Source organism: Mangifera indica, chromosome 16 (assembly GCF_011075055.1).
Source record: "Mangifera indica cultivar Alphonso chromosome 16, CATAS_Mindica_2.1, whole genome shotgun sequence".
NCBI lineage: Eukaryota > Viridiplantae > Streptophyta > Magnoliopsida > Sapindales > Anacardiaceae > Mangifera > Mangifera indica.
Window position 1 is genome coordinate 10,798,833 of NC_058152.1, and position 18,970 is coordinate 10,817,802.

Sequence of the window (18,970 nt, forward strand, 5' to 3'; positions counted from 1 at the left end):
AGAGTAATGTATAATTTTTATATATAATTTTATACACAAATAATGATATCTCATCATATAATTGAATAATTAAAAATTAAAATAAAATAATATTTAATCACATAATAATAAATTATTATTTGTATAAATAATTTTATTGTTACATTTATACTATAGAAAATTAAAAAAATTACATTTTTTGACTTTGTAATAATAATAATAGTGATAATGATAATGATAAAATGCACTAACAATTATTATAATAGTAATATTATATGTATAAATAAATTATACAAATTTATTCATATAATCTAAAACGGTAATATTTAATTGAGTGATTTTGAGTAAAAGAAAAAATAAACAATTATATCTCCTAATTACAAGTTGACACCTCAACTTGTATAGATAAGTTAGTGAGATTTGTTTGTATACATAGTTGTATTCTTAATATAAATAAATAAATAAATAAATAAATAAATATATATATATATATATATATATATATATATATATATATATTATATAATTGATTAATTTTAAATTAGAGATAAAAAAAATTACTATGACAAATCAAATATTTCAATTTAAGTTAACACATATTAAGAATTTTTCTAACAGCTCCTAAATCCTTCTTGCCCCATGTTAATTTTCATGCTAAGAATTTTCCAAGTAGCCCCTAAATCTTTCATATCAATGTTCTTTCGGTTATATGTATCTATTTTAAATATATAAATATATACACACTTATTTATGTTATCATATGAGTAAATATTATTTTATCTTTAATTTAAAATTACTTAATCATTTAATAACACTTATAATGTATAATTATTTGTATACCCAAATTATATATAAATAGATATATTGGACACATACTATCCTTATCTCTTGCGATAATTATCATACTATCAACATATATAAATAATTAAATATAGAAATTATTATCTAAAATTCTATACATACCAATCACACTCACACCTAGTAAAACCAATATTTTAACTGTAAGAGTTAAACATTTTACACTATTGTTTGGGATATCTCATCCTCCGACTTACCATGTAGGAATATGGTATTAATATCCTATTACTCTAACTCCAAGTCTAATTGATTTGTCAATATTAAAAGAATTATTATTGTTGTATGTCTTATCACGAGAGAAAAAACTTCATTGTAGTCAATCATCTTCTTTTGTGAGAACCCTTAGCAATTACCAACCCAAGCTTTATACTTGGTGATTTTTTTCTATGCTCCCTCTTTTGTTCTATAGGCCTATTTATACCAATAATGTCTTTTTTTTTGGTAGTTTAGCAACTCTAAAGTCTGATTTTTGTACATAGACTCGTCTCCTCGATCATAACGCCCTTCGATTTCTCCTTCTCATAATTAGATATAGTTTTTTTTTTTTTTTTGAAAAGAAACTAGATCTCCACAACTTGTTAGTAAAACAAAAGAAGTATATTCATCATTAGAACGATACTTAGCTAGTGGTTTAATTGTGCACCTCAGTCTATCTATGGCAATGTTGTGTTCCTATGGCTTTGGCATGTTTGAATCATCACTATTATCATCTGATTATACTGTTAGTTGAATTGATTTTGAGGGGCTATCAATATTAACTTTGATTTCTATTTAAGAACTTGAATCAAATCTACTTGTTCGTAATGATCCTTATCTATTCAATATAGCTTTCTCTTTAAAGACTATATCTCTGCTAACTATCACCTTCGACATCTTTGTATCCATTAGTCTATATCATTTTACCCTATCATCCTACAAAGGTACATGTCCATTTAGGCTTAAGATATTTGATTAGACTTGATTAGGAATGTATATAATTCAGTTCAAACTATAAAACCAAATTAAATCACTTAAAAATTATAGTTTGGTTTGTAAAATAGTTTGGTTTGGATTGCAAAATTTTCAAACTGTTTTTGTCAATTTGGATTGTAGTCTTAACAATTTTTAAACTGAATCAAATTATAAATCATATTTCTTAAAAAATATATATAATTTAATAAAATTAATTGAATTATAGTTTTTAAAAATATAATATAAACATGCAAAATAAATATTAAATATATATATATTTAAAGAAAATGAAAAAATAAATATATATTAAGGAAAATGACAAAATAAATATATATTAAGGAAAATGACAAATGATAATTTTAAAAAGTTCAAATCATGATAGTCAAATCGTGTATTAAAAATTTAATTTTTTATATTATGTATCATGTATTATATTGTATTGTATGATGCACATTTAAAAAAAATGAAATAATAAAATATTAATAAAGAATATAATTGACATATCATCATTTTAGAAAATATCATAAATACTCTTAGCATTTGAAAATTTTTTATAAATACTCATATTGCCTCATCATTTTTCTTAAAAAAGTGTATTGATCTATATCAATAATAAGTATTATATTGTAAGATATATTTATTATATCGTATTAATTTAAAAACCTAACAAATATACCCTTATTCATAATAAATTTTGAGTCATATCGGGTTTTGAACGTAAACAATCTCTATTAAAGCTCAAACCTGATAACTTAATAGATAATTTTTTTTTGTCTAAGTCTACCTAAAACCTGAATTTTATTTGATTTAAAACCAAATTTTTTGGGTAGAACAATTTGGCTGCAGACTTCTCCGACCAAATTGACAGACCTAAGAAAAACACACAACATTTCCATGGTTTGGCAATATCCCTATGGCCACAAAGTTGCTGACAATATAATTAATCTAAAGAAAATTTCTTTCTTAATTTTATATATTAAAATAGTAATGTTATTTGCACAAACAATAATATATCATTATGTGATTTCATTACTGAAAATTAAAAATAAAGTAACATCCAATCATATAATAACAGAGTATTGTTTTTACGTAAAGTTATGCATATAGTTTCTCTTATAGGGTAATAACTTTGAGTAATCCAAAATTACTAGACTTCTTCAACATACAACAGGCAAAAATGCCACCTATTCGGGGAATTTTACTGAATAAAAGCAATGGAAGCCTTGAAAGTTACAGAGAAGAAGATGGATCCAATAATATTGGACGATTTCAGCAGCTGTGATCAGATTGTTAAAATCGAAAATGATGGTAGAGATAAGCCAGGTGAATTGTTGGAAAACAGGCAAAAATCAGCTACAAATGCCTTGCAGATATGACAGGAGCATCATTTGGGGAACAAAATTTGTAGCGAAGACCAACCTTTTTACAACTACTTGTTTGAAGAAGATGTTAGACAAGAATAGATAAAAAAAGGGGAAGTACGAGGCATCCAAACTAGGGGTGGATCCATCTCAGCTGGCTTGACTTGGATTTATGGCTTGGCTCAAACAAGTTAATTTCAAGTTAAAGTTTCAATTTAATAGTTTAGTTACAGATCAATTCGTATAATACTATTGTCAACAACATTGTTTATTTCTCTAATAATAATGTTCACCCATTAGTGACTCCTTAAAAACATTGTACACTAGTTTGGGCTAGACATTATGACTTTGATTTGATCTTGGCTTAGATCATATCCACCCTAATTCTGAACTTAACAAATAATCCCTTTGAAGATTCACTAGAAAAAGGCAGCAAAAGTGGGTCTACAGCAAGAAATGAACAACAAAAGCCAGGCGCAGAAAATCATTGGCAGCAAGCAGGACTACTGTCAGAGATCAATGAGAAGCAAAAAATGTTCTTAATCAAGCAGGCACAAACGAGGATAAAATAGATATGATGGCGCCAAAATGTGGGAAAACAAAAGGTAACAGTAAGTACTTATTCTGAGAATTCATCTTCATATTCTATTTATTGCTTTAATTCTTGCTTGTTGCCATCCATCTGTATTTTGCTTAGAAGTACAGCAATTCTTAATGGAAGAATCTTGGAACAACTTCACATTGCAGCATGTTCTAACACAGTGTTTTGAAGTAATTCCAAGATAAATATTATTCTAGGCATTTTTCCGGGAGAATTTTTTTAAGCTTTTGAAGGAATACACCAGGGGAGTTTGTGGTTAAGCACCAACACAATTATTTACATACAACTCCGCAATTATGGCTTCGAGTAGTTATCGGTCCAACCAAAACAGGAAAAACAAGGGCTCTGCAAAACGCAGTAATGAATTTCCCGATTCACCAGGTTGCGGGGAAAGTTTTCGTGATTGCCTTTATCACTGGTGTTGTTGTGGCTGGTGTAATACAAAATATACAGAAACCACCAAACCAACACGTGTTTCTGGTGGAGTATCTGTGCAGGCATCTGGTCAACAATCTGCAAATGATAGTGCGGCTGTTGCAAAAAATGAAAGCAACTCTGGACAGGGCTTGATTCAACAACCTGCTATTGAAAAAAATAGGAGTGATTCTGGACAAATTGCAGTTGGCGACGAGGCTACTGCAAAAGATAAGAGCAGCTCTGGACAGGCCTTTGTTCAACAAGCAAATGAAACCGCTGCTCCTGCAACAGATAAAAGCAGCTCTGGGCAGGTCTTTGTTCAACAATCTGCAATTAACAATGCAGCCACTGCAAAAGATAAGAGCAAATCTGGACAGGCCTCTGTTCAACAATCTGCAAGTGAGATTGCGACTACCGCTGCTAAAAATATGAGCAGTTCTGAGCAGGCATGGGGTCAACAATCTGCAAATGACAACGCGGCTCCTGCAAAAGATAAGAGCAGCTCTGGACAGGTCTTTGTTCAACAATCTGCAATTGACGATGCAGCCACTGCGAAAGATAAAAGCAAATCTGGACAGGCCTCTGTTCAACAATCTGCAAGTGAGATTGCGACTACCGCTGCTAAAAATATGAGCAGTTCTGAGCAGGCATGGGGTCAACACTCTGCAAATGACAACGTGGCTCCTGCAAAAGATAAGAGCAGCTCTGGACAGGTCTTTGTTCAACAATCTGCAATTGACAATGCAGCCACTGCAAAAGATAAAAGCAAATCTGGACAGGCCTCTGTTCAACAATCTGCAAGTGAGATTGCGACTACCGCTGCTAAAAATAAGAGCAGTTCTGAGCAGGCATGGGGTCAACAATCTGCAAATGATAACGCGGCTCCTGCAAAAGATAAGAGCAGCTCTGGACAGGTCTTTGTTCAACAATCTGCAAATGGCAACACGGCTCCTGCAAAAGATAAAAGCAGCTCTGGGCAGGTCTTTGTTCAACAATCTGCAGTTGAAAATGCAGCCATTGCAAAAGATAAGAGCAAATCCGGACAGGCCTATGTTCAACAATCTGCAAATGAGAATGCGACTACTGCTGCTAAAAAGAAGAGCAGTTCTGAACATGCATGGGGTCAACAATCTGCAAATGATAACCGAGCTCCTGCAAAGGATAAGAGCAGCTCTGGACAGGTCTGTGTTCAAAAATCTGCAAATGACAATGTGACTACTACAAAAAGTAAAAACATTTCCGTACAGGCATCTGGTCAACAATCTGCAAATGACAACAAAACTAATGCAAAAGAAAATAGCAGCTCCAGACAGGCCTCTGTTCAACAATCTGCAAATGAGAACGCGAATACTGCTAGAAATAAGAGCAGTTCTGAACAGGCATCTAGTCAAATGAACCAAAAGCAGGAGCACAACCATGGAAGATGAGGAGTTAGAGACAAGACCAAGAAGGATAAACTGTCTGAAACTTAGGGTAACTCTGATCAAGATTTGGGAAAGAAAACTGGTGTCATAGAACAACCAATTCACAATTCTTTAGCAAAGGAAGATGTTAAACAAGAAGACAATGAAAAATGATGAGGATCTTAATCCCACCACTTAAAAATGATAAACAAAAGTGTTGAGATCATTTCTTGAATTATTGTCATGTATTTTTTTGTTTATTAGATTTTTAACAGGTTTTTACTTTGTATATAAATTGCATTATTTTAGATTGGAATGTGCAAATTAGTTTTAGATTTTGGTTTTGTTTTGGATTTAGAAAGAAACTTTTATATTCAAAGTTTCTCTACAAAGCTGATTTCAGTTTTAAGACTAGTACAGTTAGAATTTTCCTTTGAATTTTATGAAACAACATGTTGTTTGTTTTATAAATTTAAGGTTACTGAAAATGATATCTGCATAAAAGGAAAGCAGACCAAGTCAAATAAATGTGCCAAGAGAATTTTGAACATAGATCGTACATACAAATATTCACCGTCCAAATATAGAGTTGTATGGTAAAAAAGTACTTTATCTCATTTCTTGATTAGTATTCACCATGCAGGATAACAAGAACAAAATAATGTTTTCAAGGTGTAAGTATTGAAACAATATGGAAAACAAATTCAGAATGTGAGATTAGACATGTGCATGCTTGTAACAGTAAATACATAGCCTGTAGTAGATTTCTTCTCATCATCAATATCTTCAACACATTTTGAATCGACATACCCCATGATAGATACTAAGTTGTTATCTATGTAAAAAATCAATCTCATAATCTGTAGTACCTTTTAAATATCTAAGAACACCCAAATGCGTTAACATAAGGAACATTTGACGAAAAACCTTCTTATCGATTTTTAGACTCTAATAATGGAACAATTTAATGTAATTAGCCAGTGGAGTATTGATGGACTTAGTTTCATTCATGCCAATTTATACAGGCCAGTCAAGCTGAAGTCTCAGAAATCACCATGCTAGATAAGAAACAAAGTGGTTTTAGCATGGATTCTCTTGGGATCTACATGGCATGCCAGATGATTCAAGACCACAAGCTTTCAAAATAAATTCTCATTGGCGTTTGAATGACATGAAGAAGATTATACGAGTAAAGGGATGTTTCTTCGGACCGTTTAGTGAAATGTTGATCTTGCAATCTCAGAGAGCAATTAGATGGTCAGGAGAAAAGGTTTGCTGAAAAACTCAGCGTTGTTTACCAAGTCCAATTTCAGATAGCAATCACATTTTTTTCAAAATTCTCTTCTTCTTTTTCCTCTTTTTTTTGGTTGAGGTAACTAATTGAATACTCAAAATTGGGTGCAGATAGCATCTCTCCTCTAATATTGTTTTAAACTTGAGTTTGCAAAACAAGATATTCCCCAACAAATGTACGCTTGTGTGTACCTTTCGGTTCTTACTTTTGCAAAATCTAAATGTTCTATGTGAAGGAATGCCATTTATGCCACATTGATAAGCTTTGTTTACTGTTTCGTTGCAAGAGGGCAATGGCAACCACATTCCTGATCCTGAAGCTAACAACACAGGCAGCATCGTCGGGAATATGGGGCTGCTAGGTAAATAACAAAAATAAAATTCACATAGAACTACTGAGAGTAGCAATGAGCAAGCAACTGAAAAAGTCACCTATTTGGGGAATTTTGCTGAATAAAAGCAATGGAAGTCTTGAAGTTGCAGAGAAGAAGATGGATCCAATACTATTCGAGGATTTCAGCAGCTGTGATCAGATTGTTAAAATGGAAAATGATGGTAGAGATAAACCAGGTGAATTGTTAGAAAACAAGCAGAAAATCAGCAACGAATGCTCTGCAGATATGACAGGAGCATCATTTGGGGAACAAAATTTGTAGCCAAGACCAACCTTTTAACAATTACCTGTTTGAAGAAGATGTTAGACAAGAATAGATTTAAAAAAAAAGGGATGTACAAGGCATCCGAACTGCAAGTTGATCGATGCAAGCTGGCTTGGATTGGATTCATGGCTTGGCTCAAACAAGTCAATTTCGAGTTAGAGTTTCAATTTGGTTGATCGGTTAGAGATCAATTCGTATGATACCATTGTTAACAACACTGTTTATTTCTCTAATGATACCATTCACCCAGAAGTGACTATATGATAACACTGTATACTAGTTTAGACTAGATATTATGACTTCGATCCAATCTTGGCTTAGATGGAATCCACCCCTATTCTGAACTTAACAAATAGGGCCTTTGAAGATTCACTGGAAAAAAGGCAGCAAAAGTGGGTCTCCAGCAAGAAATGTTTTTGCCTTTTTGGAATTCCAAGTGAAAAGCTCTCTGCTTTAAACTTGTTGGCAGGATTATTTAGTTGGTGCAAGATAGATTTTTGTTCAGCCCATTGCAGCTGTGATTGTAAAAAAATACCCCATTTCTTCACAAGCTTACTTACCAAAGATAAAAAATAGGCCACCTCTGAAAGAACAAAATGGCTACCTACTGTAAGCGTCCTGATGGCGATGGCACCTATAAACGGATCGAAAACAAAGACCCAAGTCCTAAACAAAGTTGCTGGCAGAGTTTTATGATGTGTTGTGGAAAAAGTTCTTCAGGGGAATCGCAACCTTTTACAAGCACCTGGGCAGGAAATAAACAAAAAATGTTTCCAGCAAATGGTACTCAAAGTGATGTAGTTAAGAAGGAAGATTCTGAACCATATACAACTTACAGCATCGATGATCAGAACGGTAGAAGCCATACACCAGGCTTTGGAGACGCCAGCTCTCTGAAGACAAAGAAGGGTACCAGTGATCAATATCAGCGAAGTCCGAGCTTCAATGGTGCAGACTCCAGCTCTCCAATGATGATCAAAGGTAGCCCCCTACAGGAGGCTTACAGGCCACTAGGTTTCAGCAAAGAGGATGGATTTATGTATACCGACATCTTTGCCACACAAACAAGCTTCAAAGATGGACTATATGTAGACATCAGCAGCTCTGCGCAAAAGCTTCCAGACCAAGCAAGCTTCAAAGATGATGATTATGCAGACACCAGCAGGCCCACAGGAAATGGGAGCAGTTTCGCAGGAAGTGCTGCAAGGCAAACAAGCTTCAAAGATGATGATTATGCAGACACCAGCAGGCCCACAGGAAATGGGAGCAGTTTCGCAGGAAGTGCTGCAAGGCAAACAAGCTTCAAAGATGAGAAATCTGCAGACACTGGCAGCCCTGCAGGAAACAAGAGCAGTTTCGTAGGAGGTGTTGCAAGGCAAACAAGCTTCAAAGATGAGAAATCTGCAGACACCGGTAGCCCTGCAGGAAACAGGAGCAGTTTTGTAGGAAGTGTTGTAAGGCAAACAAGCTTCAAAGATGAGAAATCTGCAGACACCGGTAGCCCTGCAGGAAACAGGAGCAGTTTTGTAGGAAGTGTTGTAAGGCAAACAAGCTTCAAAGATGAGAAATCCGCAGACACCAACAGCTCTGCAGGAAACAAGAGCAGTTTCGCACGAAGTGCTGTTAGGCAAACAAGCTTCAAAGAGGACAACTCTACAGACACCAGCAGCCCTGCTGGAAACAAGAGCAGTTTCATAGGAAGTGTTGCAAAGCAAACAAGCTTCAAAGATGAGAAATCTGCAGACACCAGCAGCCCTGCAGGAAACAAGAGCAGTTTTGTAGGAAGTGTTTCAAGGCAAACAAGCTTCAAAGATGAGAAATCTGCAGACACCGGTGGCCCTGCAGGAAACAAGAGTAGTTTTGTAGGAAGTGTTGTAAGGCAAACAAGCTTCAAAGATGAGAAATCTGCAGACACCAGCAGCTCTGTAGGAAACAAGAGCAGTTTCGCACGAACTGCTGTTAGGCAAACAAGCTTCAAAGAGGAGAACTCTGCAGACACCAGCAGCCCTGCAGGAAACAAGAGCAGTTTCATAGGAAGTGTTGCAAAGCAAACAAGCTTCAAAGATGAGAAATCTTCGGACACCGGTAGCCCTGTAGGAAACAAGAGCAGTTTCGTGGGAAGTGTTGTAAGGCAAACAAGCTTCAAAGAAGAGAAATCTGCAGACACCAGCAACTCTGCGGGAAACAAGAGCAGTTTTGCACGAAGTGCTGTTAGGCAAACAAGCTTCAAAGATGAGAATTTTGCAGAGACCAGCAGCCCTGCAGGAAATGAGAGCAGTTTCCCACGTGGTGTTGTAAGGCAAACAAGCTTCAAAGATGAGAAATCTGCAGACACAGGCAGCCCTGCAGGAAACAAGAGCAGTTTCTCAGGAAGTGTTGTTAGGCAAACAAACTTCAAAGATGAGATGTCTGCACATACCAGCAGCCCTATAGGAAACAAGAGCTGTTTCGAACGAATTGTTGTTAGGAAAACAAGCTTCAAAGATGAGGAATCTATGGACACCAGCAGCCCTGCAAGAAACAAGAACAGATTCGTGCGAAGTGCTGTAAGTCAAACAAGCTTCAAAGATGAGAGATCTGCAGACCAGCAGCACTATAGCAAACAATAGCAGTGTTGAGAGAGCTGCTGCTAGGCTAACAAGCTTCAAAGGAGATGAACATGACGATCCTAGCTCACCAGTTTTAACCAAAAGCAGTACTTTACAACAACAATTTGGTAGGCAAACAAGCTTCAAAAATGGTAATTATTTAGATTCCAACTCTCCAAAAACAACCGAGCTCAATGACGGTTGCCATAGAAACAAACTTGAAGGAAGGTCAATATGCAGACAACAACCCTGCAATAACAAGGAAAAGCAGAGTCGGACAACTGTTCAATGGGCAAACAAGCTTCAATGATGATAAATATGCAGATCCGAGCCCTGTATTCACAAAGAGCAGCATTGGGAGAAAAATTGTGAGCCAAACAAGCTTCAAAGATGATAAATTTGCCAACAATAGCCCTCTGATAATGGCTAAGAGCAATGCTGTCCCACAGGTTGTTAGGCAAACAAGCTTCAACAGAGATGACAATTATACAAACATCAGTGATTGGCAAAAGTTTGACGGCTAGTAAGTTCCAATAACAACAATAGACACCAGCCTTCCACATTATTAGAGAAGCACAATGAAAGTCAAGTAAACACAAGACATAGCTCTTCAATGTTTACAAGGTTTAGCAACCTAGGACAAGGAGGATAACTGCAGTCAAATGAACCCGAAGGCTCTCCCAGAGCCAGAGCAGCAAAAGTTGGCTCAAAAGCAAGCCATGGGAACAAGGCCCTAGAACATTTGCAGTTGGTGGCTCTGGACAACAAGAAGACACCCAGGAGAAGAAATAAACTCAAAAAATAACTTCAGTTTCTTGAATTCCTTTGAACAAAAAGATTAATTTCTGTATTTTCTTTCCCCTTTCTTTTACATAAATAGCAATAAAATAGCTTCCTTTTAACTCTGTTCTTTTCCAGCTTGATATTTTCTGCAATTTTTTTCTTTTTTCGTCTTGGAGCATTTTTTTAGCCAGGCTCTAGACAAGAACCTCCATTGAAATATTGGATTGATAATCAGATTATAGAGAAAAGAGCTATACATGCAAGATTATGTATTTAGTACTTAATAAGTTTTTCTTTTGTCATAATTTTTTCAATGTTTTCTGATTGTTCACGGAAATAGTTCTTAATCATACTTTCTTTCATTCTTTTGGAAATAGGGAAATGCAGGTATGAGGATTCTACAACAAGCAATCCCTTAATAACACTGAATTCCACATTAAATATACTCCATTAGAAAGTGCTTGCTTGAAAAAGTACTTAAAAAAAACTTCATTGCGTAGTTTTGCTGAAGTAAGCAAATTTGATAGGCCTATCCAATCAGTCTTGTGGAAGCATATTTTGAATAAAAGCTACACCAAGATTTTATGAGAATCTTTTATGCTAGGCAGTTTAAGCTTGGTGTATAGTTTAAGAGCAATAATATGTGTTCTAGTTTTGAATACCTAATTAAGTACACAGATGATGCGTCATTATGCAATTAAGTGTTATATTTTCCTTATTTTAAAATAACATTGAATGTCCCACAATTGAGCGGATAAGTATTCTACCAGCGATATAATGCAGCTAACAGAAATTGATTGAGAAAAAGTGAAATAAAACAAAAGAATCTATGCCATAAAGGCCTACCATTTATTTGTAAAAAATGAACTTACAGATTTGAGCTTTTATTTGAGTGAATAGTAGAAAGTGTTTTCAAGATTTGGGTTATTTGTGTGTTTTGTAAGGGCCCAAGGACTATTTTCTACCCAAGTATTAGTCCAATCTCAAAAGAATATCTACGTTAGATGAAAAACCCAAACACCTACCAATCTCTAAACTTTCGTTAAAATTGCCATTAAATATAAAGACAAAACCATTATTTAACAAAAATATTAAAAACATATAATTTTATCTTATTTTTGCATGTAAGTTAACATTAATTATAATTTTGATTTCATTAATGATAAGTTTCCAGATGAGCTTGATATAATCAATAATGATAAGTTTAATAAATTTCACAACAAAAGTTATGATTTTGGTTAACAATTTAGTGAGAGATTTTGGATTATTAAATTTTCTATAAGATCTAATAATCTGATGCAGGACAAAAGTTATTAAATTTTTGGGTTATTGGATCCGCTCTTCATGAATTCGGCTCAGTATTATACAATATGTATCCTCCAAAAGTTTCGTTGTCAAAGAAGATCAAAATTCGTGCTTGAAGAATGGATTGAAATGATCCAGATTCAGAGGCTCCAATTTCAAACTCGTGAAACAAGCACAACTGATGTTTGAATTATTAAAAATTAAGGGGACAAAAAGCATGGAGTGATACAACATCAAGCATCTACGATAAGTCCAAAAGAGCATATTATTTAATGTAACTTACTAGTTATAGCATAAACTTCTAAGTTAGACATATTGTAGATGCTTTCCTTTTAGGATAATTATGTTCAAAGTATGCTGCTTAATGGCTCATTCTCTGGATAAAATTTCCAAAGGGGATTTTTGAAACGAATTTCAAAAGATAAAGAACTTTCTTCATAATCAAGCAATTGAAGAGGGATATGGGGGTCTCCTCTCTAGAAGTTATATACCTGATTCGTATTATCTTGGAGCAATGCTATTTGCACTCATTTTGAGTATTAGATTGGGTAATCAAATGATGTGTCATGATATAATTGAATGTTATTTTATCATTAATCCAAAATTACTTTATCATATAATGATGACACATGATATTGATACCTACTACTAAATTGAATACTCAAAACTGAAAGCATATAATTTTATTAATTCTCTTGTGATTAGATCTTACGTAAGACTGTAATGAGTTTATGACGTGTGTATATTTTGTTCATCTACAACTTTGATTTTGCTCACTTGTTCATGCATGTTTATATTCTTATTCTATGAAGAATTTTATCTTATTAAAACTTTATCATATGAGTAGGGCATAAATATTCTTTACATAATTTTATATTATTAAAACTTTATCATATTAGTAAGGCATAAATATTCTTTACATATAGGGGGATTTGGTTGAAGAACACAAAAATTACTCTAATAAAAGATTTCGTTAATATTCTATTACTATTAGTAATGTGACAGTTAATATAAAAAATAAATTGATTATCATATCTACCTTAGGTAATAAAATATTATGAAACAAATCCAGTTCACACTTCAAATTTAGGTCACAAGCAAGCCAAGGATCCATGAAGGTTGGAGTTCAAGCCTTAAACAAGCCCAATCTCTCTTTTGGATATATTCTCTTCTTGAATGGGTTCAAGACCCAAGTGAATAAGCTACTTCCTTGGCCCAAAGAAAGTCCAAGTAAAGTCTTTCCAAGAGTCCAAGCCATCCAAGAGCAACAAGGAAGCCCATTGAGCCCAAAACAATTCAATTTAGTTACTCTTTGAACCAATTGAGAATTAGGAGCCAAAGTTAGGGGACATAGTCCCTAGCTTTAAGGGAAAAGATAATCACTTTTGTCTCCATGCACATTAATGAGACATGACTCAATTAGGGAGTGAATGACTTAGCTTAATTTGAGGAGTTTAGTTTATCTAAATGAGATGTTTTTGTTAAAATTATGCAAGCACTGCCGTCAAGCCTATTCTATATAAAGGCTAAACATTCAAATGTAAAAAATCTTTCTGGGAACTTTGTCATTTTTAGTGTAAAAGCTTGAAGCTTTTATTCCTCTCAATCCCTTTATTCATTCTCTTGTGTTTGGTGGAGTTCCAAGGTTAGTGGATTTATCCTTTATGCCTTGGTTATGTTTGTGTTCCAATTTAGTGTCATTTTAGTGTTTGTGTATTATTTTCCTTGTCTTTTCCAAGCCCATTCCATATAAAGGCTAAACATTCCAATGTAAAAAACTTTTTGGGAACATTGTCATTTTTAGTGTAAAAGCTTGAAGCTTTTATTCCTCTCAATTCATTTATTCATTCTCTTGTGTTTGGTGGAGTTCCAAGGTTAGTGGATTTATCCTTTATGCCTTGCTTATGTTTGTGTTCCAATTCAGTGTCATTTTAGTGTTTGTGTATTATTTTATTTGTCTTGGCAGAGAATTGCATAAAAAATTATAAAATTGCGACTACTATTTTCTTCCATTTTTGATTCACACTTGATAATATGATAGTTTAATGTGTTATAAATACTTGTGTATAAAGCTTGACTGCATTGGAATTGCATTTAGGGTGGCCTAATGTGAAGAAATTGTAAAGTAGTGCAATTTAAAGTGAATAGTATTTTCTAGCTCACCCTTTTTGGATTTTTTGCTCATGCGTGGTGTTATGCATCAGTTTGGTATCAGAGCTTTAGTTGTTTGTGTGAGCTAATTATAATTTTCTTCATCTTAAAGTTACTATTTTTTACCAAAAGTTACTATTTACCGACAGGTACTATTTACAAAACATAAAATTTGCCTAAAACCAAACCATTTTCTAGCCCAAACACATACTAAAACCTACCCTAACCAAAATTCACACTTAAACACTTCAAACACATTCCCAACCCAATTCTCCCTATAACACTAAATACCAATACCTTAAAACCTCAAGTCTAACCCACCTATCCATACTTAAACATGTCCCAAAAGAAAGACTCATCTTCTTCATTCTCACCCCTTTACCTTTGGCAAATTGGCCAAATGAGACTTCAAGGGGAAATCTTAGAACTTAGAAACCAAATGAACCAAGTCTTACAATTTCAAGACCAAATGACCAAACTCATGCAATTGCTTAGGGATATAAACTTGAATCAAAACCACCTACCTCTACTTCCCATTCCAAGAAGGATTGTAAGATAACACCCTCCTCCTTGACATTATAGAGAGGAATTGGTTATTCATAGTGATTCAAGTGAAGAAGAACAAGTTAGGGCCCCAAGAAGAGATAGAGATGATGATAAAGACTTAAGATAGATATCTTAGAGTTTAAAGGTAATACAAGCCCTGATGAGTTTATGGATTGGTTATACTCAATTGAAAAGGTGTTTGAATACAAAGGTTTTTCGAATGAGAAGAAGTGCAAGGTGGCTATTTTGAAATTCAAAGACTATACTTATTTATGGTGGGAAAACTTGAAGATGCAAAGAAAGAAGGAAGGGAAAGAAAAAGTAAGGCTTAGGAGAAGCTCATGAAGAGAAGGTTTCTACTCGATAACCATAAACAAGACTTGTACCTAAAGTTGCATACTCTTAAACAAGGTGATAATAGTGTTGAAAGCCATATTAGAGAGTCTGAAAAATTAATGATGAGAAGTGAGTTATTGGAAGTGAAAGAGCAAACCATTGCAAGGTTCCTTGGGGCCTTAAATAAGATATAACAAACATGGGGGAGCTTCAACCTTATTGTTCATTTAAATATGTGTGTAACTTAGTCATCAAGGTTAAGAAGCAAAAAAAAGCCATCAGGACATGGTCTCTAAGACTTTATCTAAGGGGACTACATTACATAACGGGTCTTCATCCTACACCAAGGCTGAACTTTCTACAAAAGATAAGGACAAGGAAAAAGGGGTAGAAGTAACCAAGGAGAAGCCTAAACCGAAGAAGACAAGCCTCATTAATAAAAAGTCCTTTAAGTGCCATGTTTATGGACACGTCTAAGTCGATTGTCCAAATAAAAGAGCTTTAACTTTGAAGGAGATATAAACTATTAAAGACTCACTTCAATAAAAGAAGGAAAAAATAAAGCCCTTGGCCATAAGTTAGTTGAATCCAATGATGATGATGATGAAGTGATTCAAGGGGTTGATGAAGGAGAAATGTTAGTGGTTAGAAGAAATTTGCATGTCAAGAATCTTCCTCATGAAGAACAAAGGTTCAATATTTTTCAATCAAAGTGTACCATCAATGGGAGGTATGTTCCTTGATCACTGATAATGGTAATTGTGCTAATGTTGCTTCAACCACATTAGTAGACAAGCTTAAGTTGCCTTCCATACCACATCCTCAACCCTACAAGCAATAATGGTTAAGCAATAGGACTAGTCTCCAAGTAAATAGGCAAGTCCTTATTTCTTTTTCAATTGAGAAACATTATAATGAGGGAATGCTTTGTGATATCATTCTCATAGATGTATGCCATTTACTACTAGGGAGGCTATGGCAATTTGATAGAGAAGTGAAACATGATAGTAAGAAGAATACTTATTCCTTCCGGTTCAAGAATAAAACCATTACTCTAGCCCTCCTTAGTCCACAACAACTCCAAATAGCTTCTAAGAGATAAGAAGTCAAGAAGGAGAGTTTATTTTTTAGTGGTCAACAAGTAAAGAAGGCTTTCATTAACCATAAACCAGTTTATGCCTTGTTAATATTTGAAAGGAAAAGTAACCAAGAGGAGAATGAACCAAGCCTATTGGTGTAACCTTTACTTGCCAAATTTGAGGATGTATTTCCCAAAAAGCTTCCATTCAGTCTTCCTCCACTAAGGGATATTGAGCACCAAATTGATTCGATTTTGGGAGCACCACTTCTAAACAAACCTGCCTATAAATGTAACCTTATAAAGACTAAAGAGCTATAAAGACAAGTTGATAAATTAATTGAAAAAGACCATGTGAGGCCTAGCATAAGTCTTTGCTTAGTATTGGCATTACTTGTTCCAAAGAAAGATGGCACCTATAGGATATGCATTGATAGTAGGGCCATAAATAACATTACCATCAAGTATAGGTACGTCATTCTTATACTTGATGATATGTTTGATGAATTACATAGTGCTTGTGTGTTCTCAAAGATTGATTTAAGTAGTGGCTACCATCAAATTAGAATGAAAGAAGGAGATGAGTGGAAGATAGCCTTTAAGACCAAAAAAGGCCTATATGAGTGGATGATCATACCCTTTGACCTCTCTAATGCTCTAAGCACTTTGATGAGACTCATGAATGAGGTACTCAAACCTTTTCTTGGCAAATTTATGGTTATTTATTTTGATGATATACTTGTATATAGTAAAATTATGATAATCATGTTATGCATTTGGAGAGTGTTTTTGATGTCTTGAGAAAGAACAAGTTGTATGCAAAAAGGGAGAAGTGTGAATTCTTTGTAGATAGAGTTGTGTTCCTGAGGTATGTGGCATCTAAAGAAGGAGTGAAAATGGATTAATCCAAGGTTGAAGCTATCAAGTCTTGGCCTCAACCAAAGACTATCATTGAGGCATGAAGCTTTCAGGTTGATATCTTTTTATATTAGATTTGTGCCTAATTTTAGCAACATAATGGCTCCCATTATTGAAAGTATGAAGAAGAGTAGCTTTGAATGGTCCACAACAGCAACTAAGGCCTTTGAAGAGATTAAGAAAAGGGTATGTGAAACTTTTTTACTTTTTTTACCTAATTTTGACAAGTTATTTGAGGTAAAATGTGATGCAAGTGGAGTTGGCATTAGAGCCATCTTTACTTAAGCTAAAAGGCCAATTGCTTATTTTAGTAAGAAGCTAAATGATTCCAAAAGGAGATACTTTACTTAGGATAAAGAGTTCTATGCAATTGTTAGGGCTCTTCACCATTAGAGTCATTACTTAAGGCCTAAATAATTTGTTCTCCATTTCGACCATCAAGCCTTGAAGTTCTTTAATGGCTAACATACAACTAGCTTAAGACATGCTAAACGGGTAGAATTCTTTCAATCATTCTCTTTTGTTTCATCTTACAAGTAAAGATCCTTTAATGTGGTTGTCGATGCCCTCTCAAGGAGAAATTACTTGCTTACCATCCTTGATGCAAGAGTTCTTAGGTTTCAACTCATAAAAGAGTACTATCAAGATGATAAAGAGCTTAAAGAGATCATGTAATAGTGTTCCAAGGGAATATATAAAGATTATTCGATCCAAGATGGTTTTCTCTTTAACGGGTCTTTGTTATATGTTCCAAAAGGTTCTTTTAGGAAGTTTTTAATTAGACAGACTCATGGGAAAGGTCTAACAAGTCATTTTGGAATTAATAAGACCTTGGACATACTTAAAGAGCACTTTTATTAGCCTAAGATGGTGGAAAAGGTCTAAGCTATCATTTTCAGATGTAGCACTTATCAAAGGTCCAAGTCACATTTCAAGTTGGGTTATTACATGCTTGTACCTATTTCAAATCAACCTTGGGTGGATTTGAGCATAGATTTTGTTGTTACTTTACCTAGGACTCAAAAGGGAACAGATTTCATCATAGTAGTGGTGGAGAGGTTATCAAAGATGGCTCATTTTATTCCATGCATCAAGATTGAAGATGCAAGCAAAGTAGTTGAGTTATTTTTCAAGAAGGTGGTAACACTCTTGAAATTCCAAGAACCATTATTTGGGATAAAGATACTAAGTTCGTGAGTCACTTTTGAAGAACTTTATGAAGCATATTAGGGACTAAGCTAATGTTTAACACTTTTGATCATCTCCAAACCGATGGCCAAATAGAGATGACTAATAGAACTTTGGGAGCACTTTTGAGAGCTTTGGTTAGCAAACATTTGAAGGATTGGGACTTGAAGTTTGCTTAAGTTGAATTCTCCTTCAATAAAGCCCAAGTGCATCGACCGACTACTCTCCATTTGAGGTAGTGTATGACATAAATAGTTTAACTTCTTTAGATCTAACATCTTTGCTTCTTGATGTTCAAGCCTGCAAGGAAGCTAGTGAAAAGGTAGACATCATAAAAAAGCTTCATGAAACCATCAAGATGCAAATTGTAAAGGCCAATGAAGCTTACAAAAAGAAGATCAACAAGCATAAAAAGCCTTCACTCTTCCAATCGGGTGATTTGGTTTTGGTGCACATAAGGAAAGAGAGGTTTCTAACCTAGAGAAAGAGTAAGCTAACTCCTAGGGCCGATGGTCCTTTTGAAGTGCTTAAAAAGATTAATGACAATGCTTACAA

At 34.4% G+C, this 18,970-nt stretch overlaps 2 protein-coding genes across 2 annotated transcripts; both read left to right on the forward strand.

Moving 5' to 3' along the window:
• Nucleotides 1–4,046: 4,046 nt before the first annotated feature.
• Nucleotides 4,047–5,594, forward strand: LOC123198940 (filaggrin-like). The gene has a single exon (XM_044613746.1). It carries the CDS (start codon nt 4,047–4,049, stop codon nt 5,592–5,594), a length of 1,548 nt encoding a protein of 515 aa, XP_044469681.1.
• Nucleotides 5,595–7,902: 2,308 nt separating this feature from the next.
• On the forward strand, nt 7,903–11,012 carry LOC123198774. The gene is made up of 2 exons (XM_044613544.1): nt 7,903–8,662; nt 8,747–11,012. The coding sequence occupies exons 1-2, from the start codon at nt 8,119–8,121 to the stop codon at nt 10,129–10,131; spliced, it is 1,929 nt and encodes a 642-aa protein (XP_044469479.1). The 5' UTR covers nt 7,903–8,118; the 3' UTR covers nt 10,132–11,012.
• Nucleotides 11,013–18,970: the final 7,958 nt, after the last annotated feature.

Excerpts from the sequence above, each read along its gene's own strand:
- LOC123198940 (XM_044613746.1), top strand. The coding sequence starts at position 4,047 with ATGGCTTCGAGTAGTTATCGGTCCAACCAAAACAGGAAAAACAAGGGC.
- LOC123198774 (XM_044613544.1), top strand. The coding sequence starts at position 8,119 with ATGGCTACCTACTGTAAGCGTCCTGATGGCGATGGCACCTATAAACGG. Across the intron at positions 8,663-8,746 it reads AGACCAAGCAAGCTTCAAAG|ATGATGATTATGCAGACACC; the intron begins ATGATGATTATG and ends CAAGCTTCAAAG.